The 27,864-nt window shown below is 41.7% G+C and overlaps 1 protein-coding gene across 1 annotated transcript; it reads left to right on the forward strand.

The window, feature by feature from the left end:
• The first annotated feature begins 706 nt into the window (after positions 1–706).
• Positions 707–27,810, forward strand: LOC143878518 (elicitor-responsive protein 1-like). Its single transcript, XM_077380794.1, has 5 exons — positions 707–863; positions 1,255–1,320; positions 26,541–26,679; positions 26,798–26,933; positions 27,547–27,810. The coding sequence occupies exons 1-5, from the start codon at positions 797–799 to the stop codon at positions 27,598–27,600; spliced, it is 462 nt and encodes a 153-aa protein (XP_077236909.1). The 5' UTR covers positions 707–796; the 3' UTR covers positions 27,601–27,810.
• The last annotated feature ends 54 nt before the right edge of the window (positions 27,811–27,864 follow it).

A 27,864-nucleotide genomic window follows, 5' to 3' on the forward strand; every position in this document is an offset into this window, starting at 1 on the left:
AACCATATAGATAAGCCCAAAAAACCAAAAAAAAAGACCCATTTGGTATGATGTCACTTTTATCATCAACGCTCAAATCCAATTTTTGTTTCCTAAATCAATACCACTGATGTTTAGGGGTGCAACCTGGGTCGTGCTCAACCCGAACCGATGGGTTCAACCCGATTTTGGCTCGGTTTGGGTTGATTTTTTCTTGAGTTGGGTTGGGTTAGGGTTGGAAAAAGACAACCCGATTTAATTTCGGGTTATGTTAGTGTTGAGGACTTGCCAACCCGACCAAACCCAAACCTGACCTCCTTCCTCTAATTTTTTCATGATTTTCTTAGGTTTGCATTTTTTCCTTGTATTTTTCCTTAAGCCGAACCCAACCCGACACGATTTGGAGGTGGGGTTGGGTTAGGGTTGACCATCCTCAACCCGAGGCTCGGGTTGGGTTAGGGTTGGCCTCAACCCGACCCGAGTTGCACCCCTTGGTACATTTTATTTACAATTTGAAATCCCATGACTCAAGGGAATGAGAGTCAATCAAGTAGAAAATTGGGAACGGAAGGAACAAGATTTATGGTTGCCCTTTGGATCAACAGATTTGAACAGGCAGAAGTGGGGTCAAATAATGGTGTCTTCTAGAAGTAGCATACAAATAACCATTGTTTTTTTACCTACCAAAAAAAAGTAATGTCGACGGATACTATGTCACGAAATTTAGTCTCATAATATAAGTCTGAAGGTTTGATGAGTCTTGGAATTTCAGCTTCTTTGTTTTTAGAGAGAGAGAGAGAGAGAGAGAGAGAGAGAGATGCCGAGCGGAATCTTAGAGGTGCTTCTGGTTGATGCAAGAGGATTAAGAAGCACTGATTCCTGGAGTAATTTTTCCCTCCCTTTTCTTTTTCCTTTCCTCAGTTTCACCTTCTTTTCTTTCTCTTACAATTTTTTTTCTTCCTTTGGGTCTGATCTAAAGGGCTCTTTCCTTGATGTTCTTTCCTTAAAATAATTTTTGAGAAATTTATCTTGGGACAAATGATATTATTTGGTTAATTTAGAGGTGTATGATCATAAATTGAAGCTCTAAATTGAAATTGAATAGGGTTTGTGAAAAAAGGTAGGAAATTTTAGAAATGGTTTTCATTTTCAAACTTTTCCAAAAAATTATCACAGTGGCCATCTATGTTTTCTTTTAGATTTCTTCACCTACTATGCGTCCATGCTTGTTGATTTGTAACTCTCTTCATTTGATTTTCAAAAAAAATTGGGCAGATAAGATGGATCCGTACGTGTTGATTCAGTACAAAAGCCATGAGCGAAAGAGCAGCGTCGCCCGAGGTGAGTCTGTTACATTTAGGGTATTTTCGTCATTAAACGATATAAAAAATGGAATTGGACACTTGTACCCTTAGTTTTGGTAAACTGCACCCCTCTATTGTTTTCAACTCTTAAGACTCGGTCAAACTCATTGGCTGTCATTCGTAGAACCGACGTGCTTGACTTTGTACGGCATTTCTACGAAAGCTTGGGAACTTGGACCCCTATTAATTGCTCTGTTTGGTTGCCTATTTTGGGGGGATTGTTGGAGTTTCAAATGCTCGAGATCTTCCAAAGATCTCCCAAAAGCATGTTTGGTTGCCACTTAGAACTTTGACCACGAGACAATTTCTAGATATCATTATTACATTTTATCCTATGTGGCGCCTACGTGGCGGAGATGTTCCCCCCTAATTTTCTCCTCAAATTTCAGCATTTTGATGAAATTTGAGGAGAAGATCTCAAGAAGTTCTTGTCTTATTATCTTTTCTCTCTTTCCCTCTCTTCCCTTTCTCTCTCTTCCACCCTCCATTTTGGTAATGGCACCCCTATATCTCGCTAATCTTCTCATGGATTGCCGTGCAACCAAACAAACCCGATCAATCTTCCACTGTTCTTCTCCCAATCTAATCTTCTTGTCTTCTTCCTTCTCCTAATCCCCCACCCAACTTCCAGCAACCAAACAGAGCATAAGGACGATGATAAATTCACACCCCTTGCAGGATGATTCGCACCCTTTGTAACGTGAATTGTGGCAGACTTGAACGCTTTTGAATTTTGACGTGTAGTAGGGGTGTGAATTATCCTATAGAAGGTGCGAATTTACCAGCACCCCCATTTTTAACATGCTTTTAGAATAGTGCTCCCACAAGGCCACAACAAAGGAGCGTGGATATCATATTTTTTTATCCGGCCTTTGTGTATTAAATGTGATGAAAAGTCGAGAACATTGAATGCACTTTGAGGATTTAAACCCAATGGGCACCCTTTCATCCCTCTTTTACAAGGCCAGACTTCAGTTTAGAACACCTCTTAGAACAAGATTCATTGTGCCTCGTTCGGGTCCCACATGCTCATGCGTGTGAGCACATGGATCTAGCCCCCTGCCCAAAGGAATACAATTTTGTAAAACAGGGGCAATGTTTGGCAACCATGAATTTTTTTCCCATAGCATGTTAGTTTATCAGGGAAGATATTTGAGAGGACATGAATGGGGACTCCCCATTCATGTCCTCTCAAATAGGGGTGCAACTCGGGTCGGGTTCAACCCGAAAAAAGTGGGCTCGGGTTGGGTATCTTTTAGGCAGGGTTTTAAATTTCGACCGAAATCCGAAATTTCGGGTTTCGGTTGAGACAGATACAAAATTTCGATCGAAAGTTTGTTTTCCCCAAAATTTTAGGTCGAAATTTAAGGTATATCACCAAAAAATCTGTTTTTTATTCATTATTTAATGTTATCTAGATATTTCAGCCGAATTACCAAAATTTCACCAAAATTTTGTACGGAATTAAATATTCTGTTAATTGATTTGGATAGATTTCGTCCGAAATTTCGGTTTCAGTGAGGACCGAAACGCATTCCGAAACGGAAATTTAAAACCTTGCTTTTAGGTCGGGTTCGGGTTTTGGGTTGAGTTTTCCTACCTTGATTTGAGTTCAGGTCGGGTTAAGGTTGAGGGCTCGGGCAACCCGACCCGGGTGAAACTAGACATTTTTTTAGTTTTTAGTTTGCACATTTAAAACTTAAAAACCAGAGTTGGGTGGTTGGAACTCGGTTCGGTTCGGGTTCAATTTGAGTAAATGGTTCCTCAGGTTGGGTTCGGGTTGGCCTCATCCCGGCCAAACCCAACCCAAGTTGCACCCGGGGGAGGACAAACTGTGACAAAGACTTGGGAAAAAACAAATCATACTATCAGTGGAGTTATTTTCCCCTATTTTCAGCATTTTCTCGCCCCTCTACTTACACAGTCCCTCTTGGGTTTCTTCCTCAACCACCATTAGGTGAGCAAATATTCAATGGAATGGCCTAAATGACTACTAAAAACAATTGCCCTATGGAACTAGAAAAGGATTAACGTTGGGTTACTTTATAGTATCTACTATAGCCGAGTTGAAAAATCAACAAATAAGTAAAGGAGGGACTTCACATTTGGGGGTAGTAGAGAGGGAAGAAAGGAGATTGGACACATGGAAGAGAAATTTGGTTTCTCTATGGGGAGAATAACATTAATCAATGTGGTCCAAGCAAATATCCCCATATACCAGCTATCGGCGTTTAAATGCCTCAACAGAATTGAACAAATTCAAAGGAACTTTTTTATGGGGAGGGGCAGATGAAAAGGAGAAGATGCACCTAGTATCTCGGGAAGAGGTATGCAAACCAATTAAGGCTGGAGGGTTAGGTATAAGAAGAGTAAAAGACACAAATTTGGCACTATTAAAGAGTGGCTTTGGAGACGGGTGGAGACAAAGGGAAGTTACACTATGGAGGGACATTTTAACTAAGAAGAGTAAAAATTTAATGAAGGGATCAGATATAGAGTTTACTGAGGGGAGAGGATAAAGTTTTGGCATCACAAGTGGTGTGGAGGTGCTCCTTTGATGGAAACGTTTCCAGATTTGTTTGAGGTGGTGGAGAATCAAGACGCTTGGGTAAATGAGTGTTTTAAGCATAGTACACTAGGGTTAAGGTGGAGGATTTGTTTTAGAAGGAACATGTGTGGACCCCGATCCGGGACGGGCGTGGAGGACGGGCCCCCGCGCGAGTCTCTCTAGATCGTCCACGTGAAGGAGAGCCCCACCAAGGAACTCTCGAAAGAGTGCCCCTCACAGCATGAGCGGCGATGTAAAGTGAGATACCTCTCGATTCGGGGACTAGCTCAGATTCGAGGCGTACCTTAAACAAAGAAGAGTCGTCATCCAAGGAAGTGGGCCCTGGATCCCATGCTGTGCTCTGTTGCAACGGATAACCAGAGATATAAAATAGGGTTCGTGCCTGATGACGAATGGGGAAGGGATTAGGCGCCCCCAATTCGCCCAAGTGCTAGCACCTGGTCTCTTATGCCATTTATTATTAATTTTGAAGAGTTTTGGGCGAAAATCATGCGAAATGGGAACGGATATCTCCGAGATAACGTCTAGCTAATCATGCATGTCTCGGAGATGAATAAGAAGCACACACAAAAGAAATGAAAGATATGTCGCCTAAGAATAGCTAGGTTATGAGTGCCATGCCTAATTGGTGTCTAAGTTCTGGTGGACAAGCACATGCATGTTACAGCTAAAGGTATAAGATCTGTACATAAAAATAAGAAAACACAGCAAAACACACAACACAACACGACTCGACACACGACCCGACACGACAAACCCTAGACTCTAATGCAATACTTGACTCGGACCAGGATGGCCATCCATCCTAGCTGCACTACGTATCCCGGCCTCGGGAAGAATCAGAGCCAACGTAGTTCGGTGTCCTATGCTAAACTACGATGCCTAAAACTCTAGGACCGCTATCCTAGACTCGATCCACTAGACTCGACTGATGTTTAAAGCTTTTTGTGCGATTGCTTAAATTCAAGTGGATTGTAATTTTTAGGACTCTATATGCCCTAACTAATGCAAGTTGATTAGCCTTAAGCTAATGCAGGTGGGCCCTATATCCTATGTGTATCTAGGCTGTGCATTCTAAGGAAAACCATGGGTTGACTATATGCTTCCTAGTCTAGCCATCGGTTCGACTAAATGTCTAACCGATTGACTTGAGGCCTCCTAACTCTAGGGACACTCACACGACAGGACACACCATATCAATACAAATCAGGACCGACTCCTAACTCTAAAACACCCTAAATATCTAGGACAGACTCCTAACTCTAGGGGAAGATCTTTTTTGAAAAGGTTTTGAAGTTTTTTTGTATTCTTTTAGAATATTTGAAGTTATGAAAAATGGTGAAAGTTGTGAGAAATATTTACAAAAAATGGTGACTGAAAATGGTGAAAGGGTGTAAAAATGGTGTCTAAAAATGGTGACTGAACTCAGGGTGCCAGCAGCACGCCTGAGCTGCCTACGTACCCCTCAGCTAGGGATCAAGCCATCCGTAGTTCGGACCAGAATTCCTAACTACTCTGCACATGACTCAAGATTTTTTGAAATTTTGATTTTTAAAATGTTTTTGGATTTTGAATTGTTTTTTAGATGTTTTTGAATTTTCAAGTGTTTTTTGGAATGTTTTTGTTGTTTTCAAGTATTTTTGAAATGTTTTTATTGTTTTTTGACACCAGAGAATAAAATCCTATCATCATAAGGGTAGGGAGACTTCTGGAATCCCGCAAAGGTTGGACATCATCCTATACTTTGCGGGGGAACGAACAGGAAAATAACTCGGCAAGGGTTGGACAGCATCCTATACCTTGCAGGAGCGGGTAAAGATCACAACTTGATGGGAGGATGGACAGAATCCTAACCCCTATGATGACAGGAAAAATTCCTGGACTGACTGAAGGACTGACTCCTGTGCTGAAGACTGTTATAATTACTATTTATAATTACTATACAAGATTACTATTCAAAAATACTATTCATAATTACTATTTATAGGTACTATTCAAAACTACTATTCATAATTACTATTTATAAGTACTATTCAAAACTACTATTCATAATTACTATTTATAAGTACTATTCAAAACTACTATTCATAGTAGGACCCGCTGATGTGGGACCCGCTGTGGGACCCGCTGATGTGTGACCTGCTGTGGGACCCGCCGATGTGGGACCCATTGATGTGGGACCCGCTGTGGGACCCACTGATGTGGGACCCGCTGTGGGACCCGCTGTTGTGGGACCCGCTGTGGGACCTACTGATGTGGGACCCGCTGTGGGACCCGCTGTGGGACCCGCTGATGTGGGACCCGCTGTGGGACCCGCGGATGTGGGACCCGCAGATGTGGGACCCTCTGTGGGACCCGCTTTGGGACCCGCTGTGGGACCCGCGGATGTGGGACCCGCTGTGGGACCCGTGTAGTGCAAAGAATGAATAATTAAAAAATAAAAAAAAATGAACTTACGCCACAAGAGATCCAGGAAGGTGTTGACAGAGTCGTGCTTGTGTGGGGCCCGCTGATGTGGGACCCGCTGGAGGTGGGGCCCGCTGGAGGTGGGGTGGAGGAGATGTGGATGCCGGTGGAGCTCCGGTGGTTGGTTGGGAGGATGTCGGAGAAGGTGGCCGGAATCCGGTTGGGTTGCCGGAGGAGAAGAGGTGGTGGTCTGTGGTGGATGGAGGGTCGGATGATGGTGGTGGTGATCGGTGGATGGCCGGTCGGAAATGGGTTTGGCCTCGCCGGATTCCGGCTGGGTTGCCGGAGGAGAAGACTCTCTCTCTCTCTCTCTCTCCCTCTCTCTCTCTACAGATCTCTCCTCTCTCTCTCTCTCTCCCCTCTGCAGATCTCTCTCTCTCTCTCTCTCCTCTTTCTCTTTTTTTTTTTTTTTTTTCTCTGGTTTTCCTCTCCCTCTGGTTTTTTTCTTCTCTCCCTCTTTTTTTTTTTTTTCCCTGGTTTTCGGTTTCTCCTCGCGAGAGAGAAAACAATCATGAGTCATCATGAGTTTTTTTTTTTCTTTTTTTTTTTTTTTTTTTCGTCAAATGGGAGGTGTGGGGTCAAGAAAAGAGAAAAAGGGGGGACAATGATGATGGGTTTTTATTTTATATTATATATATATATATATATATATATAAAAGAAACCGACGATTCGCTTCTCTCTCTCTAAAAAACGGATTTTTTTTTTATTTTTTATTTTATTTTATAAAAACAGGGTGGTGATATTGGCACTACCAATATTGATGGGCGCACTATTGGCGGAAAAATTGATGGGCGCACCATCCAATCGTGTCTTATTCGAAATCTGCTCTGCACCGTTCCAGGATAATTCACCCCCCTTTTCTGGTTTACACTACGGTCCTTTCTCTGCTCGTTCGCTAGGCAAACGTACTCGGATTTTGACGAAATTTTGCGGGGACCTAGCTGGGGCCCAAAGCTAGCCTAGGGTTAAGTTTGGGACCCTAGATCATTGATCTGATGGGGTTTTGCACAAAATTGGAAGGTTTAGGGCACGGTCAAAATGGGGTGTCTACAGATGCCCCTCTTTGGCAGAGCGTGCTTGTCGCGCGAATGTCAAAGCTGAACAGACAACACATTTTGACTGGCCCAAAATCAGAGGTTTTTTTTTTTTTTTTTTTTTTGGACTTTTGAAAATGATACTAACAAAGATAACATGGTGAAATAGCCTTTCACCGGACTCTGACTCTACAAACGCTGGTGAGATAGCCTCTCTTGAACTCGTAACTCAATAATGGATGTATGGATGAGATAGCCTCTCTTGCAGAACCTTAAAAGATTGATTTGGCTGCGAGAGAGCCGGGAAAGATATTGGCATGGTTGCGATTGAACCAGAAGCCTAGAATTGACTTGATTGCGAATGAGTCGGAAGGTCAAAAATTTGCTTGGTTGCGAGCGAACCGAGAAGCGAAGGGTTGACTTGACTGCAAAGGAGCAAAAATCAGGGATACTGGCCGAGTTGCGAATGAACTATGAGACCGAATAATTGTCTTGGTTGCGAATGAACCAGAAAGTCAGGGATTGACTCGACTGCGAATGAGTCAGAGTTAGGGAGATTAGCTTGATTGCGAATGAGTCAAAGGAACGGGAACTGGCTTGGTTGCGAACGAACTGAAGCGAACGAACCGAAAAGCAAAGGGTTTGACTTGACTGCGAGGGAGCCAGAGTCAATGATACTGGCCTAGTTGCGAATGAACTAGAAAGTGAGGGGTCGACTCGACTGCGAATGAGTCAGAGTCAGGGAGATTAGCTTGATTGCGAATGAATCAAGAAATCAGCAAGAAACTTGGCAGCGAATGAGCCGAAAAGTCTAAGATTTTAGCTTGGTTGCGAATGAACCAAAAGGATGGAATTTGATTTGAGCTGTGAATGAGTTAAGAATTGAAAGATTGACTCGACTGCGAAGGAGTCGAAGTCAGGGAGATTATCTTGATTGCGAATGAATCAAGAAATCAGCGAGAACTTGGCAGCGAATGTGCCGAAGAGTCCGAGATTTTGACCCGGTTGCGAATGAACCAAAAGGCCGGAATGATGACTTGGTTGCGAACGAACTGAAGTCAAAGAGATTAATTTGACTGCGAACGAGTCAAGAGTTTAGAAAACAGGCCTGACTGCGAATGAGTCGGAAACCTAAGATTTTGACCCTGTTGCGAATGAACCAAAAGGTCGAGGATACGAGCTAGACTGCGAATGAGCCAAAACTCAAAGGATTGACCTGGTTGCGAATGAACCGAAAGGTCGAAGATATGCAAACCTGAATTGGGATCTGAGAAGATAGCATCTTGGCAGATGAACAGGGCGGAATGATTAGACAGTTATCATGATCAAACCTATGACCTGGTTGCGAATGAACCGAAAGGCCGAGGATATGAGCGAGACTGCGAATGAGTCAAAACTCAAGGATTGACCTGGTTGCGAATGAACCGAAAGGTCGAAGATATGCAAACCTGAATTTGGATCTGAGAAGATAGCATCTTGGCAGATGATCAGGGCGGAATGATTAGACAGTTATCATGATCAAACCTATGACCTGGTTGCGAATGAACCGAAAGGTCGAGGATATGAGCGAGACTGCGAATGAGTCAAAACTCAAGGATTGACCTGGTTGCGAATGAACCGAAAGGTCGAAGATATGCAAACCTGAATTTGGATCTGAGAAGATAGCATCTTGGCAGATGATCAGGGCGGAATGATTAGACAGCTATCATGATCAAACCTAAATTGGGATCTGGGAAGATAGCATCTTGACAGATCAACATGGTGGAATGATTAGACAGCTATCATGATCAAACCTAAATTGGGATCTGAGAAGATAGCATCTTGACAGATCAACATGGTGGAATGATTAGACAGCTATCATGATCAAACCTAAATTGGGATCTGGGAAGATAGCATCTTGACAGATCAACACGGCGGAATGATTAGACAGCTATCATGATCAAACCTAAATTGGGATCTGGGAAGATAGCATCTTGACAGATCAACATGGCGGAATGATTAGACATCTATCATGATCAAACCTAAATTGGGATCTGGGAAGATAGCATCTTGACAGATCAACATGGCGGAATGATTAGACAGCTATCATGATCAAACCACTCTAAGAATCAAGAACACGAAACTCAAGGAGGAACAATTTTGATTCAAGAAATCGAGATTTCGATCGATTCCATTACATGATTGATTGTCTCTTGCCGAGAACGTTAGGAGTGTGCGATCTCTGCTGAGAACCAGACACAGGTAACTTGCTGAGGTTTTGAGTATTGACCATTTTTCTAATTTTGCCAGGGATTGAAGGCTGCGCGAGCAAATTCTAGACTCTGCTTGGGAAACTGATTTTCTGGGGAAGTTGACCTTTCAGAGAGTGCACTCGTCTGAGAAGTTTGAAGTTTGGCTCGAGATATACTCGTACATCTCTTATCTCAACTTACTGAAAACATTGGCACTGATTGCCTTTTGTGCTTGATATCTTTTATGACGCAAGTCATAAAAGATGCCCCTAGTATATTGTGTTTCCATGACAGGAGTTTTAAGGAGGCAGGGCAATGATGGTTGAAGAAAATATGCTTCGTTTCATGAAGGCTCGAGGATGCAAAGTTCTTTTGTATGGAGAGAATAGGACAATAACCATGAAGGCTGAGTCTGGAAATCTCTTCTTTCGCATGGCTCACTTTTGGAGGCTTAAGGTCTCGGGTAGGTTTGAACAAGATGTCTCCCGCCCCTTCTGATACCTAAACCAGGATTTACTCTGAATTTTCTTCGCAATTTGGAGGACACGCTCCCATTCTTCTAGCACCCGACAGTTTGGACTTTGCAAGGAAAGGGAACACAAATATGAAGGAGGAATAGATTTCCAAGGACTCGGTCAAAGAAGATTCTTGTTGTTCGGAGGACTCGACTCGCTTTCGACTCACTCTTGGATCTGATGTGTTATTTTTCAAGGGTATGGCTTAGCCACTCTTAGAGTATTTCGAAGACCGTGTCAAGAGGCACTATTCTCCTTTTTCGGTGTTTATGTCATGATTATTATCCCTTTCGGATTGCTCGGTTTCAATGCCCCTAGTTTAGATGAATGTTAAAGTAAGCTTGCTGGCACTACTTGGACTCCAAGATTTTACCCTGGTTGAAGACTGTTTCTCCACCTCAATGATTCGCTTTTTCGTTGGAAGTCATTGCCATTGACCAGATTGCCTTGTCAGGTTTTCAATCTGGCGGACCGCTTGCCCTAACTTTTGCCTGGTTCGCCCTTTCGGGTTTTCAATCCAGCGGGCTCGATACCCTAACTTTTGCCTAAGCTGAATTTTCAGTTGTCAACTTAGCGGGTGAATGACCCTAAATTTTGCCTAGACCGCCCTCCTGGGTTTTCAGCCTAGCGGGTCTTCAGACTCCATCGTTTTTTTTTTCTTCTTCTTTTTTTACTTTGAACCTCTGCTTGTTCACCAGAAGGACTTTCTAGGCGGGCTTGGGTTCAAAAGGGTTAGATATCGGAAGTTCAAACGATTTGGATCGAATCTGGTCTGGCCAGACTACCTACGTACCCCAAAAATGGAAGATCAGATCCGCGTAGTTCGCTTTGGGTTTAACAAAGAATGGTTTAGCTTTTTAGCTTCAAAAGTTTGAAAAGGGGATGATTTAGCTTTTATCCCCAAGGATTTGACCGAACCTGAGTTGATCAGGTTGCCTACGTACCCCCGAAGAGTTGGGGATCAGGTCCGCGTAGTTCGGGTGCATAAAATGCCCCTGGTTTATAATGTGGTTGGAAGAAATATTTGGTTTTAAAACATTGGCTCAAAAGGCTCACAAAAGGATTTTTTTTTTTTTTTTAAACGTTGGGATTTTGGCTATAAAGGTTCAAACGTCCAATGATGGCCTCCTGGTGTTTTGACATGCAAGCTTTTTGAAGAATAAGGTTCGACGACTTTGAATGTTTTCATCGAGGAGTCTGGCGGTATTTGCAAGCAAGACTTCAACCACGGTGCCCCATTTGAACTTGTGCGATTCTCGAATATCGTGAATTTATGCTCCAGGTTATGCAGCTCTCGATAGTCTCCAAATGTTGGAGACAACTTTGATATTCAATCTATCTCATAGACTCCATCACTTGGGTCTTTGATTTTTCTAAGGAGTTGTCTTAGGGACACATTCCCTTCTCTTTTCCCAGGCTCTTGTTTCTTCTAGATGTACTCTTTCTTTTGGACATAAGAATTGTCCCAACTATATGAATATAATGACTTGAAATCCCACCAAGATGTACAACTCGAATGTTCTTCTTGTGGATCAAGTTCTATGAATACAACTTCGCATCTGAACCTTCTCTCAATGTTCTCATCAACTTCACTTGATGTCTGATGTTTCCTTCTTTTGAATTTTGCTTTACAACTGATATCTAAAGCCGATGGAGTCTGGCTTTGCACAGGGCGTTCGCCCGGTTTATCCTTATAGGATCAAACAAGACTACCTCAAACCCTTATAAACAGGTTTATCAAATCCTCGCTCTCCTCAGAAGATAAAATTTTGCCAATCCATCTTTCCCGAGTTTCGGATTTCAATACCACTATCAACGGCTTTGATTTCTTCTTTGAGTGACTATGCTCGACGCTCTTCCTCCTGTTTGACCATGTTTCAGATCTCGAGGGGAATTTCGTCTGCATTCTCACCCGAGAAGGGTGTCTTTAGTTATTTTAAACATTAGATCCAAGAGTGAATCATAAAACATTGAAGACATTGAAATCAAACTTTATTGAATTGAAAACTTTCAAGTACATCAATAGTTCTCAACACGCCTCAGTGGGCTCTTCATCAGACTTGACAAGAAAATAAAACACCGACTCTAAATGAAAAAGACTGACAAACAGGACACCCCCTTCTTTTCTTTTCTTTTTTTGACATTGACACTATGACTCACCAACTTTCAACACAAGAGTTGGTATACACTCGATAGAAGTTAAATCTTGAAACATGACATTTGGAACACCTTACTTGAAACATGACACTTGGACGCGGACAAGGACTAGGCACTGAAGTTCAGAAGTACACGTCTTCCTCCATGATGTTGTCGGCTAGTGGTTTCGGTCCTGGTATAGGAATCTCGGAAGAGGCGGTCCCATGCAGTTCTGTCGACCTGGCCCAAACTGCCCTTGAAAACCTGCTGGTGGCATCATGCTCTCTGCCCTGACATTCTTCGGAGGCTCACATTCTGACATTTTTTCTTTCCCTTTCGGTTCATCCCTCTGCTTTGATGCAGCATAAACAGAGGTGGTGGAACCTTTGAAGGGTTGAATAGGTCTAACCGGTGCATAATTCATGAAAGCACAGAGTTCAGGAAGAAGGGAAGAGTCTCCATCTATCTCGTCCTGAATTTTGTGTTTCAATGCCAGGCACTTTTCTGTTGTATGACCAATACCTCTATGGTACTCGCAATACTGATCTCTTCTCCAGTGCTTGGGGAGTGGGTTAGGAATAAGCTTCGGATCTAAAAGTGTCAAACGACCTTCGCTGACCCATTTCTTCATGATAACTTCCTGAGAACATGGTAGCTGAGCGCATTCTCTCCTCAGTCTCTGACCCATCCTCTCTTCCACTTCTATGATTGGCTTCTTAAAAGGTTGACGATAAGGTTCAACATTCTGAACTTCACTGGGAACAAATACAGGCTTCGTCCCACTATGCAAATCAACGTATCTGTCAAGAATTAAACTCTGAACTGATGTTTCTTCTGTCATAGTACCCATATCGGCAAACTGCTTAGGAGCTGAATCACATCCGGTAGACAGATATCGTATCTGAGTTTTCATCTCCCTCACTTCTTCAGTTAACATGGCCATCTGACCAAAGAGTTTAACCATCCAGTTTTCCATTCGGATAAGGGCCGACCTTTCAAAAGATTCCTCCATTAGTCGAAGGCTTGATGGAACAGGTGGCATTTCTGAGATAGGACGAATAAGGGATGCAGGATCCAATAATGGTTCATCTGTAGAGATAGCTCCTACCATCGGTAAAGGGCCAACTGATCTTTGCACTGGTTTTTTGGTAGCCCCGGGTTCTCCAACAACTACCTTACCATCCTTGATAAGTTTTAGGATCTTATGCTTCAAGGCTTGGCAACTGTTGGTTGAATGTCCATGAACTCGATGATACTCACAGAAGTCTTGTTCATAAAAGTTGCTAGGAAGAGGATTTGGAGGAGAAGAAGGTTCAGGAAGTTCAAGTTTACCCACTTCGACCAATCCTCTCAAAGCTTTTTCAAAATTCTTCGGCAATGGAGGAATCTCTTTACCTGGCTTCTGAATAGGCTTGTTTCTTTTCTGAGCCACCTTCTTGAAAGGTTGACGAGAGGTCTCCACATTACTGACTTCTTCAGCTGCCACCATAGTCCTCTTTCCGTCTCTAACATCAGTTGAGGTCCTTGTCTTTAGGCCTTTAGCCAGTGCATCCTCTACTTGGGTTCCCGTCTTGATGAGGTGATTGAAATCGAGAAAGTATTGGATAGCCATATGATGGTAATACGGTGGAGACAGATTTTTCACCACAATTTTAATTTGATCTTCATCGGGCAATCTGTGGGTCATCTGAGCAGCTTTTCTCCTCCATCTTCGGATGAAGGAAGTGAAAGTTTCATTATGCCCCTGTTTCAACATTTTCAGATCCCTTTTGGTTACCTCTATCCCTTCCTCCATGGAAAATTGATCCACAAACTTGTTAGCAATGTCTTCTAAGGTTCGGATCTCTTCAGACTTCAGACTCAAAAATCATTTCTTTGCAGTTCTGACTAGAGATCGAGGGAATACGAGGGCAATCTGCTCTGGAGAAAGTCCATGTTGCTGTAGAAGAGGAATGACAGATTTCAGATGACTGGTGGGGCATCCCGTCCCATCATACTTGTCAAGATCAGGTACTGTGAACTTAGGAGGAAGAACAACTCCCGGGACTATCATGAAGTCGGACATGCTCAACTTCTTAGGGCCTTGGAACTTCATGCTTTCCATTTCTCGGGTTAGCTTATCCAACCTATCTGTTATCGCTCTGCCCTCATTGGCTCTCTCCAGATGAGGGAGACAATTATCTTCTGCATACTGCTCATCCTCGACATCGTCTTCAACATTCAAAACAGCAAGCCTGGCCATTGCAGGAGGTGGGGGAGGTATAAGTGGAATTTGCCGGGGTACAAGTTCTTCAGAAGCAGAACCTCTATCACTTTTCAGACGGACTATCTCCTCACTCATACTATTCATCTGTTGGAGCATAGACTTCATCAACTCATTCATCTCGGCCAGAGTATTTCCAGATTCAGCCATAGGTTCTGGTGTGGGTTGAATAGAAATAGGTACTGCAAATGAGTGAGGTCAATAAGGTCAGACTCTCGCCATGGAATCGACAAACACTAGAGTTCAATATAGGGCAATCAAATGAAAATCCCATATACAAGCTGAGACAAAAGATGATACGAGTATATCCTCCCATGGATAAAATCCGGCAGCATAACATCTATGCAAGGAAATGTGGTAAGATAAGCACATAGAGTTTGTGAGCAAGTCTAAAGGATAATGACCAAACCCAAGGTATCTGAAAGAAAATCGGCAGCATGACAGCTATACTAGGAGGGTCTCAGCAACTAAACATGAAGAGTATGCCGTCATGGTCAAGATAAAGCAGGGCTCTCAGCAAGAACACACACTCCGGTAATGATGATGGCAAGATAGACTCATAATCGACATGCGGAGTGATCTGATGAGGATCGATCAAATGATCAGGCTTACGGAAAACAGATCATGACTAAAAGAGCCAAGAATCTGATGATAATCCACAGAATGGATAGATGGGGAAAAATTGATTAGATTAGAAGGAAACCTAACTAAGAAGCAAGCCCTAATCAAATAATAAATATATACATATATATACATCCTAACCAGGGGCACCAACCCTAGTCTAATCTAGCGCAGCCAAGAAAATCTTGACCCAGAAGTGTCTGTGAGTGTACTAGATAACGCGGCGGGTAACCACGGTGTGACTTACCCTTCTACACTACATGGGTAGGCTGACTTCTATCCTAGGCTTACATATGCTGGTCGCACATGTTCGTCTTATATGAGTACATATATATAGTGTCCTAGCAAGGGTTCCCTAATTTTGGTTCTAAAGGGAGAAACTAATATATATACATAATATAATGAAATAAAAGTAGGGCCCGGGCATTTCTGCAGGGTACTATGCTTATGACCATACCCTTGATGTATAACGCCAGCACACCCAGCATTATACAAAGTATGTTCATTGCTCATCGGCTGCTGTAGAACACCAGCACACCCAGTGTCTACGGCTGCAGCTCCGGCGCATAGCTCGGAAATAGATACAACGGTTCCCATCTGGTACGCGTCATATCTATTCCCTGAGGCCAATAATGAAAATGATGAAAGAAATAAAGAATATGACAATGTATGATGTGCGATGTGTGAATCCCTTGTTTTATTTACGCGCCTACTTGGTGCCCCTGGATTTCTAACGATAAAGTTCCCATTTAACTCGATTTTGGCCCAAATTTCCTCAAAATTAGTAACAATGGCATTTTTACAGAGTTAGGCAATGTTTCAAGAATTCCCCAGCAGAGTCGCCAAATCTGTGGACCCCGATCCGGGACGGGCGTGGAGGACGGGCCCCCGCGCGAGTCTCTCTAGATCGTCCACGTGAAGGAGAGCCCCACCAAGGAACTCTCGAAAGAGTGCCCCTCACAGCATGAGCGGCGATGTAAAGTGAGATACCTCTCGATTCGGGGACTAGCTCAGATTCGAGGCGTACCTTAAACAAAGAAGAGTCGCCATCCAAGGAAGTGGGCCCTGGATCCCATGCTGTGCTCTGTTGCAACGGATAACCAGAGATATAAAATAGGGTTCGTGCCTGATGACGAATGGGGAAGGGATTAGGCGCCCCCAATTCGCCCAAGTGCTAGCACCTGGTCTCTTATGCCATTTATTATTAATTTTGAAGAGTTTTGGGCGAAAATCATGCGAAATGGGAACGGATATCTCCGAGATAACGTCTAGCTAATCATGCATGTCTCGGAGATGAATAAGAAGCACACACAAAAGAAATGAAAGATATGTCGCCTAAGAATAGCTAGGTTATGAGTGCCATGCCTAATTGGTGTCTAAGTTCTGGTGGACAAGCACATGCATGTTACAGCTAAAGGTATAAGATCTGTACATAAAAATAAGAAAACACAGCAAAACACACAACACAACACGACTCGACACACGACCCGACACGACAAACCCTAGACTCTAATGCAATACTTGACTCGGACCAGGATGGCCATCCATCCTAGCTGCACTACGTATCCCGGCCTCGGGAAGAATCAGAGCCAACGTAGTTCGGTGTCCTATGCTAAACTACGATGCCTAAAACTCTAGGACCGCTATCCTAGACTCGATCCACTAGACTCGACTGATGTTTAAAGCTTTTTGTGCGATTGCTTAAATTCAAGTGGATTGTAATTTTTAGGACTCTATATGCCCTAACTAATGCAAGTTGATTAGCCTTAAGCTAATGCAGGTGGGCCCTATATCCTATGTGTATCTAGGCTGTGCATTCTAAGGAAAACCATGGGTTGACTATATGCTTCCTAGTCTAGCCATCGGTTCGACTAAATGTCTAACCGATTGACTTGAGGCCTCCTAACTCTAGGGACACTCACACGACAGGACACACCATATCAATACAAATCAGGACCGACTCCTAACTCTAAAACACCCTAAATATCTAGGACAGACTCCTAACTCTAGGGGAAGATCTTTTTTGAAAAGGTTTTGAAGTTTTTTTGTATTCTTTTAGAATATTTGAAGTTATGAAAAATGGTGAAAGTTGTGAGAAATATTTACAAAAAATGGTGACTGAAAATGGTGAAAGGGTGTAAAAATGGTGTCTAAAAATGGTGACTGAACTCAGGGTGCCAGCAGCACGCCTGAGCTGCCTACGTACCCCTCAGCTAGGGATCAAGCCATCCGTAGTTCGGACCAGAATTCCTAACTACTCTGCACATGACTCAAGATTTTTTGAAATTTTGATTTTTAAAATGTTTTTGGATTTTGAATTGTTTTTTAGATGTTTTTGAATTTTCAAGTGTTTTTTGGAATGTTTTTGTTGTTTTCAAGTATTTTTGAAATGTTTTTATTGTTTTTTGACACCAGAGAATAAAATCCTATCATCATAAGGGTAGGGAGACTTCTGGAATCCCGCAAAGGTTGGACATCATCCTATACTTTGCGGGGGAACGAACAGGAAAATAACTCGGCAAGGGTTGGACAGCATCCTATACCTTGCAGGAGCGGGTAAAGATCACAACTTGATGGGAGGATGGACAGAATCCTAACCCCTATGATGACAGGAAAAATTCCTGGACTGACTGAAGGACTGACTCCTGTGCTGAAGACTGTTATAATTACTATTTATAATTACTATACAAGATTACTATTCAAAAATACTATTCATAATTACTATTTATAGGTACTATTCAAAACTACTATTCATAATTACTATTTATAAGTACTATTCAAAACTACTATTCATAATTACTATTTATAAGTACTATTCAAAACTACTATTCATAGTAGGACCCGCTGATGTGGGACCCGCTGTGGGACCCGCTGATGTGTGACCTGCTGTGGGACCCGCCGATGTGGGACCCATTGATGTGGGACCCGCTGTGGGACCCACTGATGTGGGACCCGCTGTGGGACCCGCTGTTGTGGGACCCGCTGTTGTGGGACCTACTGATGTGGGACCCGCTGTGGGACCCGCTGTGGGACCCGCTGATGTGGGACCCGCTGTGGGACCCGCGGATGTGGGACCCGCAGATGTGGGACCCTCTGTGGGACCCGCTTTGGGACCCGCTGTGGGACCCGCGGATGTGGGACCCGCTGTGGGACCCGTGTAGTGCAAAGAATGAATAATTAAAAAATAAAAAAAAATGAACTTACGCCACAAGAGATCCAGGAAGGTGTTGACAGAGTCGTGCTTGTGTGGGGCCGCTGATGTGGGACCCGCTGGAGGTGGGGCCCGCTGGAGGTGGGGTGGAGGAGATGTGGATGCCGGTGGAGCTCCGGTGGTTGGTTGGGAGGATGTCGGAGAAGGTGGCCGGAATCCGGTTGGGTTGCCGGAGGAGAAGAGGTGGTGGTCTGTGGTGGATGGAGGGTCGGATGATGGTGGTGGTGATCGGTGGATGGCCGGTCGGAAATGGGTTTGGCCTCGCCGGATTCCGGCTGGGTTGCCGGAGGAGAAGACTCTCTCTCTCTCTCTCTCCCTCTCTCTCTCTCTCTACAGATCTCTCCTCTCTCTCTCTCTCTCCCCTCTGCAGATCTCTCTCTCTCTCTCTCCTCTTTCTCTTTTTTTTTTTTTTTTTTCTCTGGTTTTCCTCTCCCTCTGGTTTTTTTCTTCTCTCCCTCTTTTTTTTTTTTTTCCCTGGTTTTCGGTTTCTCCTCGCGAGAGAGAAAACAATCATGAGTCATCATGAGTTTTTTTTTTTCTTCTTTTTTTTTTTTTTTCGTCAAATGGGAGGTGTGGGGTCAAGAAAAGAGAAAAAGGGGGGACAATGATGATGGGTTTTTATTTTATATTATATATATATATATATATATATATATATATAAAAGAAACCGACGATTCGCTTCTCTCTCTCTAAAAAACGGATTTTTTTTTTATTTTTTATTTTATTTTATAAAAACAGGGTGGTGATATTGGCACTACCAATATTGATGGGCGCACTATTGGCGGAAAAATTGATGGGCGCACCATCCAATCGTGTCTTATTCGAAATCTGCTCTGCACCGTTCCAGGATAATTCACCCCCCTTTTCTGGTTTACACTACGGTCCTTTCTCTGCTCGTTCGCTAGGCAAACGTACTCGGATTTTGACGAAATTTTGCGGGGACCTAGCTGGGGCCCAAAGCTAGCCTAGGGTTAAGTTTGGGACCCTAGATCATTGATCTGATGGGGTTTTGCACAAAATTGGAAGGTTTAGGGCACGGTCAAAATGGGGTGTCTACAACATGTTTGGTAGGGAAATGGGTAGGGTGGCTAGTCTCATCTAGGAGCTAACGTCATGTTTTATAAAGAGATCAGCGAAGATAAAAGGGTTTGGATTTAGTGTTCATCAGGAATATTCAGTGTCAAATCTTTCTATAATTTACTTGCATCCAATCCCCCAGCTTCGCCAGTGGGTAAAGCATGGAAGATTCCAACACCTAATAGAGCTGAAGCCTTTGCATAGACACGGTTTAAGAAAAAATTCTCACCATTATAAAACGGTAAGGTATGCATGGAGCAAAGTTCCTTGTAGATTCAGAATATTTTGGGTTATCCCTTCTAACCTTTTGGAGCTTTTAGAAGAATGAACTTTGGGACCATGGCGGGGTAAAGGGAAGATTCTATGGAATATGATACTGCTAGCTATAATTAGGGTACTTTGGAAAGAGAGAAGTGCACAGGTGTTTAGTGGACTGGTGAAATCCCCACACTTTCTTTTCGTAAAGGTAAATTGCTCTCACAATCGCTTGGGCTAGAACCTTGTCGAGCTATCGATTTGTTTTAGCTCATGTCCTATTGATGTAGAACACTTTCAAGTTTATGTAAATTTCTTAGTAAGTTTGAATTTCTAATTTTAGATAAGTTAGATTCCTTATGTGATTATAATTCGTAGTATTTTAGTTGAGAGAAATTAGGAAACAAAATGCTCTATAAATATGGATGTATGTGTATATTGAAATCATATCTTGGATGGAATAAAATTTCAGGTTTATCTCTTCCTTGTGGATTTAAGGATTTCTTCTTTTTTCTCTTGTGGATTCGAGAGTTTCTATCAAGGAAGACAGTGTTCTTCTTCTATCGGGTTGAAGACGGTGTTTTTCTTCTACTAGGTTGGTATCAGAGCGAGGCTTTTCCTCAGATAGGACCCACTGGTGTCACCATAAAAGATCAGTTTTCCTGATCTTTATCCCTACCAACCATTCCTTGTTGCTGCCTTACTGTTGCACCACGAAAACTGCCAACCACCTTCATCAACCACCCACAGAAGGCAGGACTAGAAAGCTGTTTTTTTTTGTTTTCGATATTCCTAAAGAAGCTGCAAGACAATTCTAAAAAATTATCCTTTTCCCTCTCTTTTCCTTCTCTTTTCATGGATTTACAATTCATCCCGTCTTTCTATGGATATGGTAATTTCGAGCGCTAATATTTGAAATGGATCTATGCCATTAAAGATTGTTACGAGAAATACGGTCTGAGCAATGCTAAGATGATTAAGTGTGACAGAGCAACCGTAGGACTTCATGCCAAATCCTTCTTGATAAAGATGAAACGAGATGATATATATTGTAAAAATCACCTTTTAGTTATTGGTATGAAATTCGTGATCTCTTTATCAGAGGATTTGCACCGATTACTCATTAGGAGTCCTTAAAGATCCAAGCTTGATTGAAATGAGAGAAAGCCCGAAAGGCCAAGGACCGTGCCAAGAAGAAAGTTGCCTATCTTCTAATTCAAAAGGTATGGCAAATGTACATGGCCATATGAAAATTTAGGAGGTATCTCAGTTCCACAATCAAGAATCAGAGTTGGTGACGTCAAAAGATAGCTCGACTTAATTACTTGTGCACCAAGTATGCTCCCAAAGTCATTCAACGTGCCTGGAGAGCTCAATCACTCGACGGAGTGCCATGATGAAATTCTGAAGCTCACGAGCCAGAGATGTCAGATAGATATTTGCCCCACCTACGTAACTCCGTTGTTCATACCGAGCAAAGTGAATGATATGTTCTACCTCAGCTACACAGGATCAAAGAGTTTATTGAGTGCTTGATTTTAGTCGAATCAAGTTTCTTCTCCTGCCCACTCATGCTAGAGATTCGCACAAATCAATTTCACAACGGGTCTAAAGTTTAGCTTGTTCTCTCCATTTTTGTCCAAACTCGAGGTTTAGTTTTCTTTTAGGTGTAGTGGATTTGATGTAGGAAACTTTCAAATTTATGTAAATTTCTTATTAAGTTTGAATTTCTAATTTTAGATAAGCTAGAATCGTTATGGGATTAGTATAAGCGGTATTTTAGTTGTGAGAAACTAAGAAACAAAAAGCTCTCTAAATATAGATGTATGTGTATATTGAAATCATATCTTGGATGGAATAAAATTTCAGGTTTATCTCTTCCTTGTGGATTCAAGGATTTCTTCTTTTTATTCAACCGTTTCTATCAAAGAAGATGGTGTTCTTCTTCTACCGGGTTAATGACGGTGTTCTTCGCCTTTTCCACATGCTTCTGCCACGTCACCTATGGCAAGGTTGGTCAATTGTTTGTATTCTAGGGAGGAAAGGCCGGTTATTTCTTAGGTATGGGAGCCACCTAGTAGTGGAATGTTAAAGTTGAACTTTGACGGATCAAGTTTGAGTAACCCAGGACCATCATGGTAGGAGGTCTTCTAAGAGATAGGATGACAGCACTATTTGGGCATTTTCAGGCCCTATTGTGGTCACAGACTCCAATGAGGCCGAGATGAGGGCGGTGCACCAAGGGATAATGATGTTGGAGCAAGATTCTTTAGATAACGTTACAGTGGAGGGAGACTATTTAGTTGTGATTAAATGGTTAGAGGGTAGATCATCTTCTCCTTTGCGATTTGCTAGATAGATTGATGAAATATCTGATCAGGTGACGGGTTCCTCTATCACATATCATCATGTAAGGAGGTCGGCAAATACTAAGGCCGATGGATTAACAACATATGGTTTCTCTAGGGCGGATCTAGAAATCTTTAATTTTCTTCCCCCCTTGAGGTGTATCTTCCTTGCTTTGTTTTGGGTTCTTATGTAGCCTAAGATCATCTCGATTGTTGGGGTCTCCCCGTTTTCTTCTTTTATCATTAATATAACTCTTTGCCATTCAGAAAAAAAATTAAAAGACGGACTTTTTCATTGATTTCTAATAAAGCGACAACATGTATGTTTCATACAAAAGTAAATACTGTAGAGAGTCATCGTTGACTCTACACATGGCGTCGGAGGGACCAGGCCGATGCGGGCAAGTGTAGACAAGACATGGGCCGGTGCAGTGTAGTCCCACACATGGATTAATTTGGAAGTTTCTAAGTTTGTTTATGATTGTTAATTTAGTAGTTAGTTTAGTTTCTAAGTTTGGTAGTTCTAATTAGAAATAGGAAAGTATATAGTTTTTGTTTTCTTTTGGAAAGTGGTTATTAGAACATGTAAGTTAGCGGAGTTGGAGTAATATTAGGATTGTTTTTATAAAAGAGGCAAGGCATGAAAAGTGAATAGCTCCTTTGGGGTTCTTTATAAAAAGGCAATGCAAAAACGTTATGTAGTAGTGTTGAGAGCATGCAAGAGAAGAGAAGAAGGGTGGTGTACGGTTTAAACTTTTGATTATTATATTCAAGAGAATCTCTCTCTCTCTATCTCCTTTGTTATTTGCGTTTTGTGGGTTTTTGCTTCTTGCTTTGATCTTGATTTTCTATAAGCGGTATCAAAGACACCGGTCATGGACTGGCCTACGTAGCCGATCGAAGGTTGATCAATCTTCTCGGGATGAGATTCAACACGGGCTCAGGGATCAGACGTAGAAATTGTAGATCCAGGATTTGACTTCAAGTTTGCCACTTGTCCGATGCTCGATCAAGGAGATGGATTTCGCCAATTCTGTCAGTGGGTATGCGAAGCTGAACAACACAAATTATATTGGAAATCTTGCATAGAATCGTATCTTCGAGGGCAAGAATTGTAGGAGATAGTGAATGGTTCCAAACCAATTCTCTTAACGGAGGTGCCGAAACAACAGAGGTTTTGAGGAAGTGGAAGATCAAAACAGTAAAGCCATATTCATGTTGAAGGCTCTCATTCAAAAGAATTTTCTCAATTATATTTTGGAGACTAAGACTTCGAAAGAAGCATGGGATGTCTTTGCCACTATATTTTAAGAAACAAACGATGCAAGACTACATATGCTTGAAAACGAGATAGGTTCCATATCTCAAGGGAATATGATGGTTCAAGAATATTTCATGTAGGTGAAGAAGATTTTTTTAAAATATCGCAACTCGATGAAGAATCCAAGATTTTTGAGACCCAGATGCGGAGGATTATAATCTGATGATTGAAACCCGAGTATAATGGTTTCATTACGATAATCCATGGATGGTCGACTCAACCAACGTTAATTGAATTGGAGAGTCTCTTGTCAAATCAAGAGAGTTTAGGCAAGCATATGACTGGATTCAAATAAAGGAGAATGAGTTCTCTTGCTGGCTGAGAGATGAAGTTTCAGAATTCTAAGAATCAGAAAGGTAAGGCGAAGGCCAGATCAGATCAAAAACAAGAAAGTTCTGATCAAGGGAAAGCCTCAAGTGATCAGGTTTTGAGAAACAAACTCTGAACAAAGATGGACATGCTACAATTGTGATAAGATGGGCTACTTTGCTAGAGATTGTCGTGCACTAAAGAAGTAGAATGAGGAAGGTAACTCTGCAACATCTAAAGATCCCAAAAAGGATGAGAGCAATGAGTAGTTGAGTTCTCTTCTCTCCATTGCAGAAGAGCAAGCCAATGTGTGTGATGTTACTCTTATGGCTACAGAGTTGTAGATGTCGCTAGTTCAAAGGACACAAACAATGGTGATCGAACAGTTTATCCGGGATGTTTGAATCACGTGATAGATGTTTTGTTTTCAATGACTTTAGTGGAGGTGATGTAGAATCAACAAAACCTCAGGTGATGCCCAAACAAGAAAGCTCAAAAAGTCCAAAGCCTACTAATGTGACGTATGGAGAAACATCAAATGGTGAAGCCGGTATTACAGACCGACGACTTTGAAGAAGTTTGCAAAGGAGTTTGGCACTTTGGTGTGACCTGTAGAGAGTCAGCAATGGGGGGTGTTGAGAGTCATTGCCAACTCTACACACGGCGTCGAAGGGACCATGCCGATGCCGATGGGCGCGGAAGCGACGAGGGCCGGTGCTGGCCCACGAATGGATTAATTTAGAAGTTTCTAAGTTTTTTTAGGTTTGTTGATTTAGTAGTTAGTTTAGTTTCTAAGTTGGGTAGTTCTAATTAGAAATAGGAAAGCATATAGTCTTTGTTTTCTTTTAGAAAGTGGTTATTAGAATAGGTAAGTTAGTGAAGTTGGAGTAATATTAGGATTGTTTTTATAACGAGGCAAGGTGTGAAACATGAATAGCTCTTTTGGGTTTCTTTATAAAAAGGCAGTGCAGAACCGTTATGTAATATTGTTGAGATCATGGAAGAGAAGAGAAGGGTGGTGTGAATCTCACTCTCTCTCTCTCCCCTTTATGATTTGTGTTTTGTGGGTTTTTGCTTCTTGCTTTGATCTTGATTTTCTACAAATAAATGGGATAAAAACAAAACTTTTTTTAATATTTCCCTAGAATACACAGACCCCTCTTCAAAGCTTCAATTGAAATTCCATCTGGAGGGAAGGTCTATTTATAGACCAATATGAAAAGATTGGAGAGCAACCTTGAAAATTTAAAGTGTTATCCCCCAATTGCCCCAAACCAAGGTCTAAATAGAAACTTTAGCCATGATTCAAAATCTGATTAATGGCTGAAATTCAACCCTACAGTCAATTTTGCTTGCATCAGTGGATGGAAACATTGGCCTCTTCAATATCAATGCATGCAAATTTTGTCAAACTTTGAAAATTTATGTATGCCTTCATGGGATGGGCTAATCCCAAGGGCAAAAGCATTTCACACTTAAAATCTGCATCCGTTTATTAAAGGTTGGAGAATGGCAGTGATTTTTTATTGCTAATCAGGGTTAATGTCAGCTGATATCACCCAAATTCATCCCTTTTTACAAGTCTCATCCATGTAAAGTTACGTTAGAAATGGAATTAATTTCATTTATCTTCATCTTATTGGCCATTCTTGAGTGCAAAATTGTATTTTTCTTAGTTTTAAATGGGGGCCATTGGATCAGATATGATCAATTTTCTATATTTATGAGACAAGATGAGACTTAAAGCTTAAAAAAAGGTTTTCGTATTTTTTAATTTAAAGAAATTTCCACTTTTTATAAGATTCATTTATTTCTATTAGAAACCACTTAGGTCATTTTTGGCAACCATGAAAACTTATTCCATGAACTACTCATGGGCCCAAATCTGCGAGAGGCCGAGAAGAAGGGGGGGTGATGCTGGAGCATCACCTGGGGAAGTCTACATCAGCACTCTAGGTTCGCAGTGATGCAAAAGCTTTCCTTTCATGTGTATTAGCCACGTAGGCATTTCCATTATAGTCATTTAGATGTCTTTTATGTCCATTTTAGGCGTTTCCACTAGATAGGGGCAATTAGGTCATTTCGTGTTTGTAATTGGCTATAAAAAGGGGAGTGATAAATTGACTCCCCATGTGTCTTTCTCTCTCCTCTTGGTTAGAGAGAGAAAGAGGAGAGAGATAGACACATGGGGAGTCGATTTATCACTGCCCTATAAAAATTATCTTGAATTTCATTTTCAGCTTAGACTTTAGTTTTTGCACATTGAAATTTTGTAGAGATTCTCCTTGGGAGAAATTTGAGACAGAGCTTGGCTCTTTTCTTTATGTTTCATCTTTTCTCTTAGGATTATGGGATTTGTATCCTAATCTTTATTCCATATCTTCCATTTCTCAATTTCTTGTTGAATGCAAGAATGCCATCACATCAATTTTGCGCTTGATCCGACTGCGTCAATTGGGATCAAGAGCTTCCTCCTCAACCTTGCTCTACATCAGGGAGGGAGAGAATTGAGTGGGTTAGTGTAGAGCGCATAAAATATTTTTAAAACTAGTGATACAAGTTGCCTGTTTGAAATTGGTTTTTTGTTTTTCTGGTTTGCCAGGAGCTTCATATGCTCTCCTCACTCCCCACCTTCTCAAGCCTCTCCCTCTTCCACTCATCTCTCACAACTAACCCTACAAATAATCCATGGTATATTTTTTCATGCTTGTCAAGCATGGCCTTAGTTTAAATCTAAAACCATATATATGTATAAGCAGTGAACCATGTCTACCTAGTTGATTTGGGCAATTTTGTCCTCTAAACATAAAAAAATGATATAGGGCGCATGTTGATTCAGGGCAAGGTGTCAATCCCGTATGGAACGAGAGATTCAATTTCAGAGTGGAGTTCCCTGGAGCAGATGATCAATATAAGCTCACCCTCAAAATCATGGACAAGGACACCTTCTCCGCCGATGACTTTGTAGGCGAAGCCACGTAAGAACACAAATCGTTTATTACTTGGTAATAATATTCAAAATTGTTGTGTTTGTAATTGTTAATGATGATGATTATGATAATGTGGTTATTTCCATTTTAAAATGTGCATGAGCAGGATTTATGTGAAAGATGTTTTGGCATTGGGTGTGGAAAATGGAATGTCGGAGCTAAAACCTAGCAAGTACAGGATCATCCTTGCTGACCAAACTTACTGTGGAGAGATTCGAGTCGGCATCACTTTCACCCCAAAGGTATGCAAAATAGAGATTTTAGTAACAATAGAAGAATGACAAAGGTTGTTCAAACCATTATTTCAAAAAAAATCCCCATCGCTTGAGTTGACTTCCTTTTACCTTGGCCGAGTTCTTGCCTGAGCTCAGCATTGACACAGGTCGTTCAAACCATAATTTCAGAACTTCGTCACTTCATCGTTGACTCACTTGAGTTGATTTCCTTTTACTTTAGCCGAGTTCTTTCCTAAGTGCGCTCATTTTGCCCAAAAAGTCGATCACGACCCATATAACTTCCGAGTTATTAAAGTGTCAATCAAATACTCAGAAGCATTAATGAAGTATTCAATTGTGCCATGCAGAGTCGACTAGCATTTGCTTTGGTCACGTTTTGCCCCATATCGGCATTTTAAAATACTGGTTCAGGCTATTCATCTATTCATTTGATGGCCCTCACCAATTATGGTCCAATATAATTTTAGAACCTTTCCACAAGGGGCCACCAAATGAAAATTCTAGTTCACCAACTGAAAATTCTGTAGTAACGATAACTAGTAAATTTGACATCGTTTGCTAATACTATTATGACTGATTAAGTTCTCGGTTATTTTCTGCTCTTTGCCGGAATACCCAGGTAGAAGAGGGAGATGATCAAGACTATGGAGGTTGGCAACACAGCTCTTACTAAGAGCCCTGAATTTTGAAACCATTATTTGTATACATGGATAATGCTTGTATGTCACTTGTAATGTGTGAATCCAATGAGGTCTTTTCATTATGGAGATATTAGCCACATTGTATTTCGGTATGCGATAAAGGCAGCAGAAACAAAATGATGAATACAAGAGAATAAGATGTCTCTAATTTAATCAAATGGGTAGTTTTGATTTTACCTTTACCTTAAGGACAAGGTAAGGACAAGGTAAGAGCGTAGTAGATGGAGCTGATAACA

The sequence above is a fragment of the Tasmannia lanceolata genome, unplaced genomic scaffold, assembly GCF_043159265.1.
Source record: "Tasmannia lanceolata isolate RefF3 unplaced genomic scaffold, GAP_Taslan_0.1 ptg000006l, whole genome shotgun sequence".
NCBI lineage: Eukaryota > Viridiplantae > Streptophyta > Magnoliopsida > Canellales > Winteraceae > Tasmannia > Tasmannia lanceolata.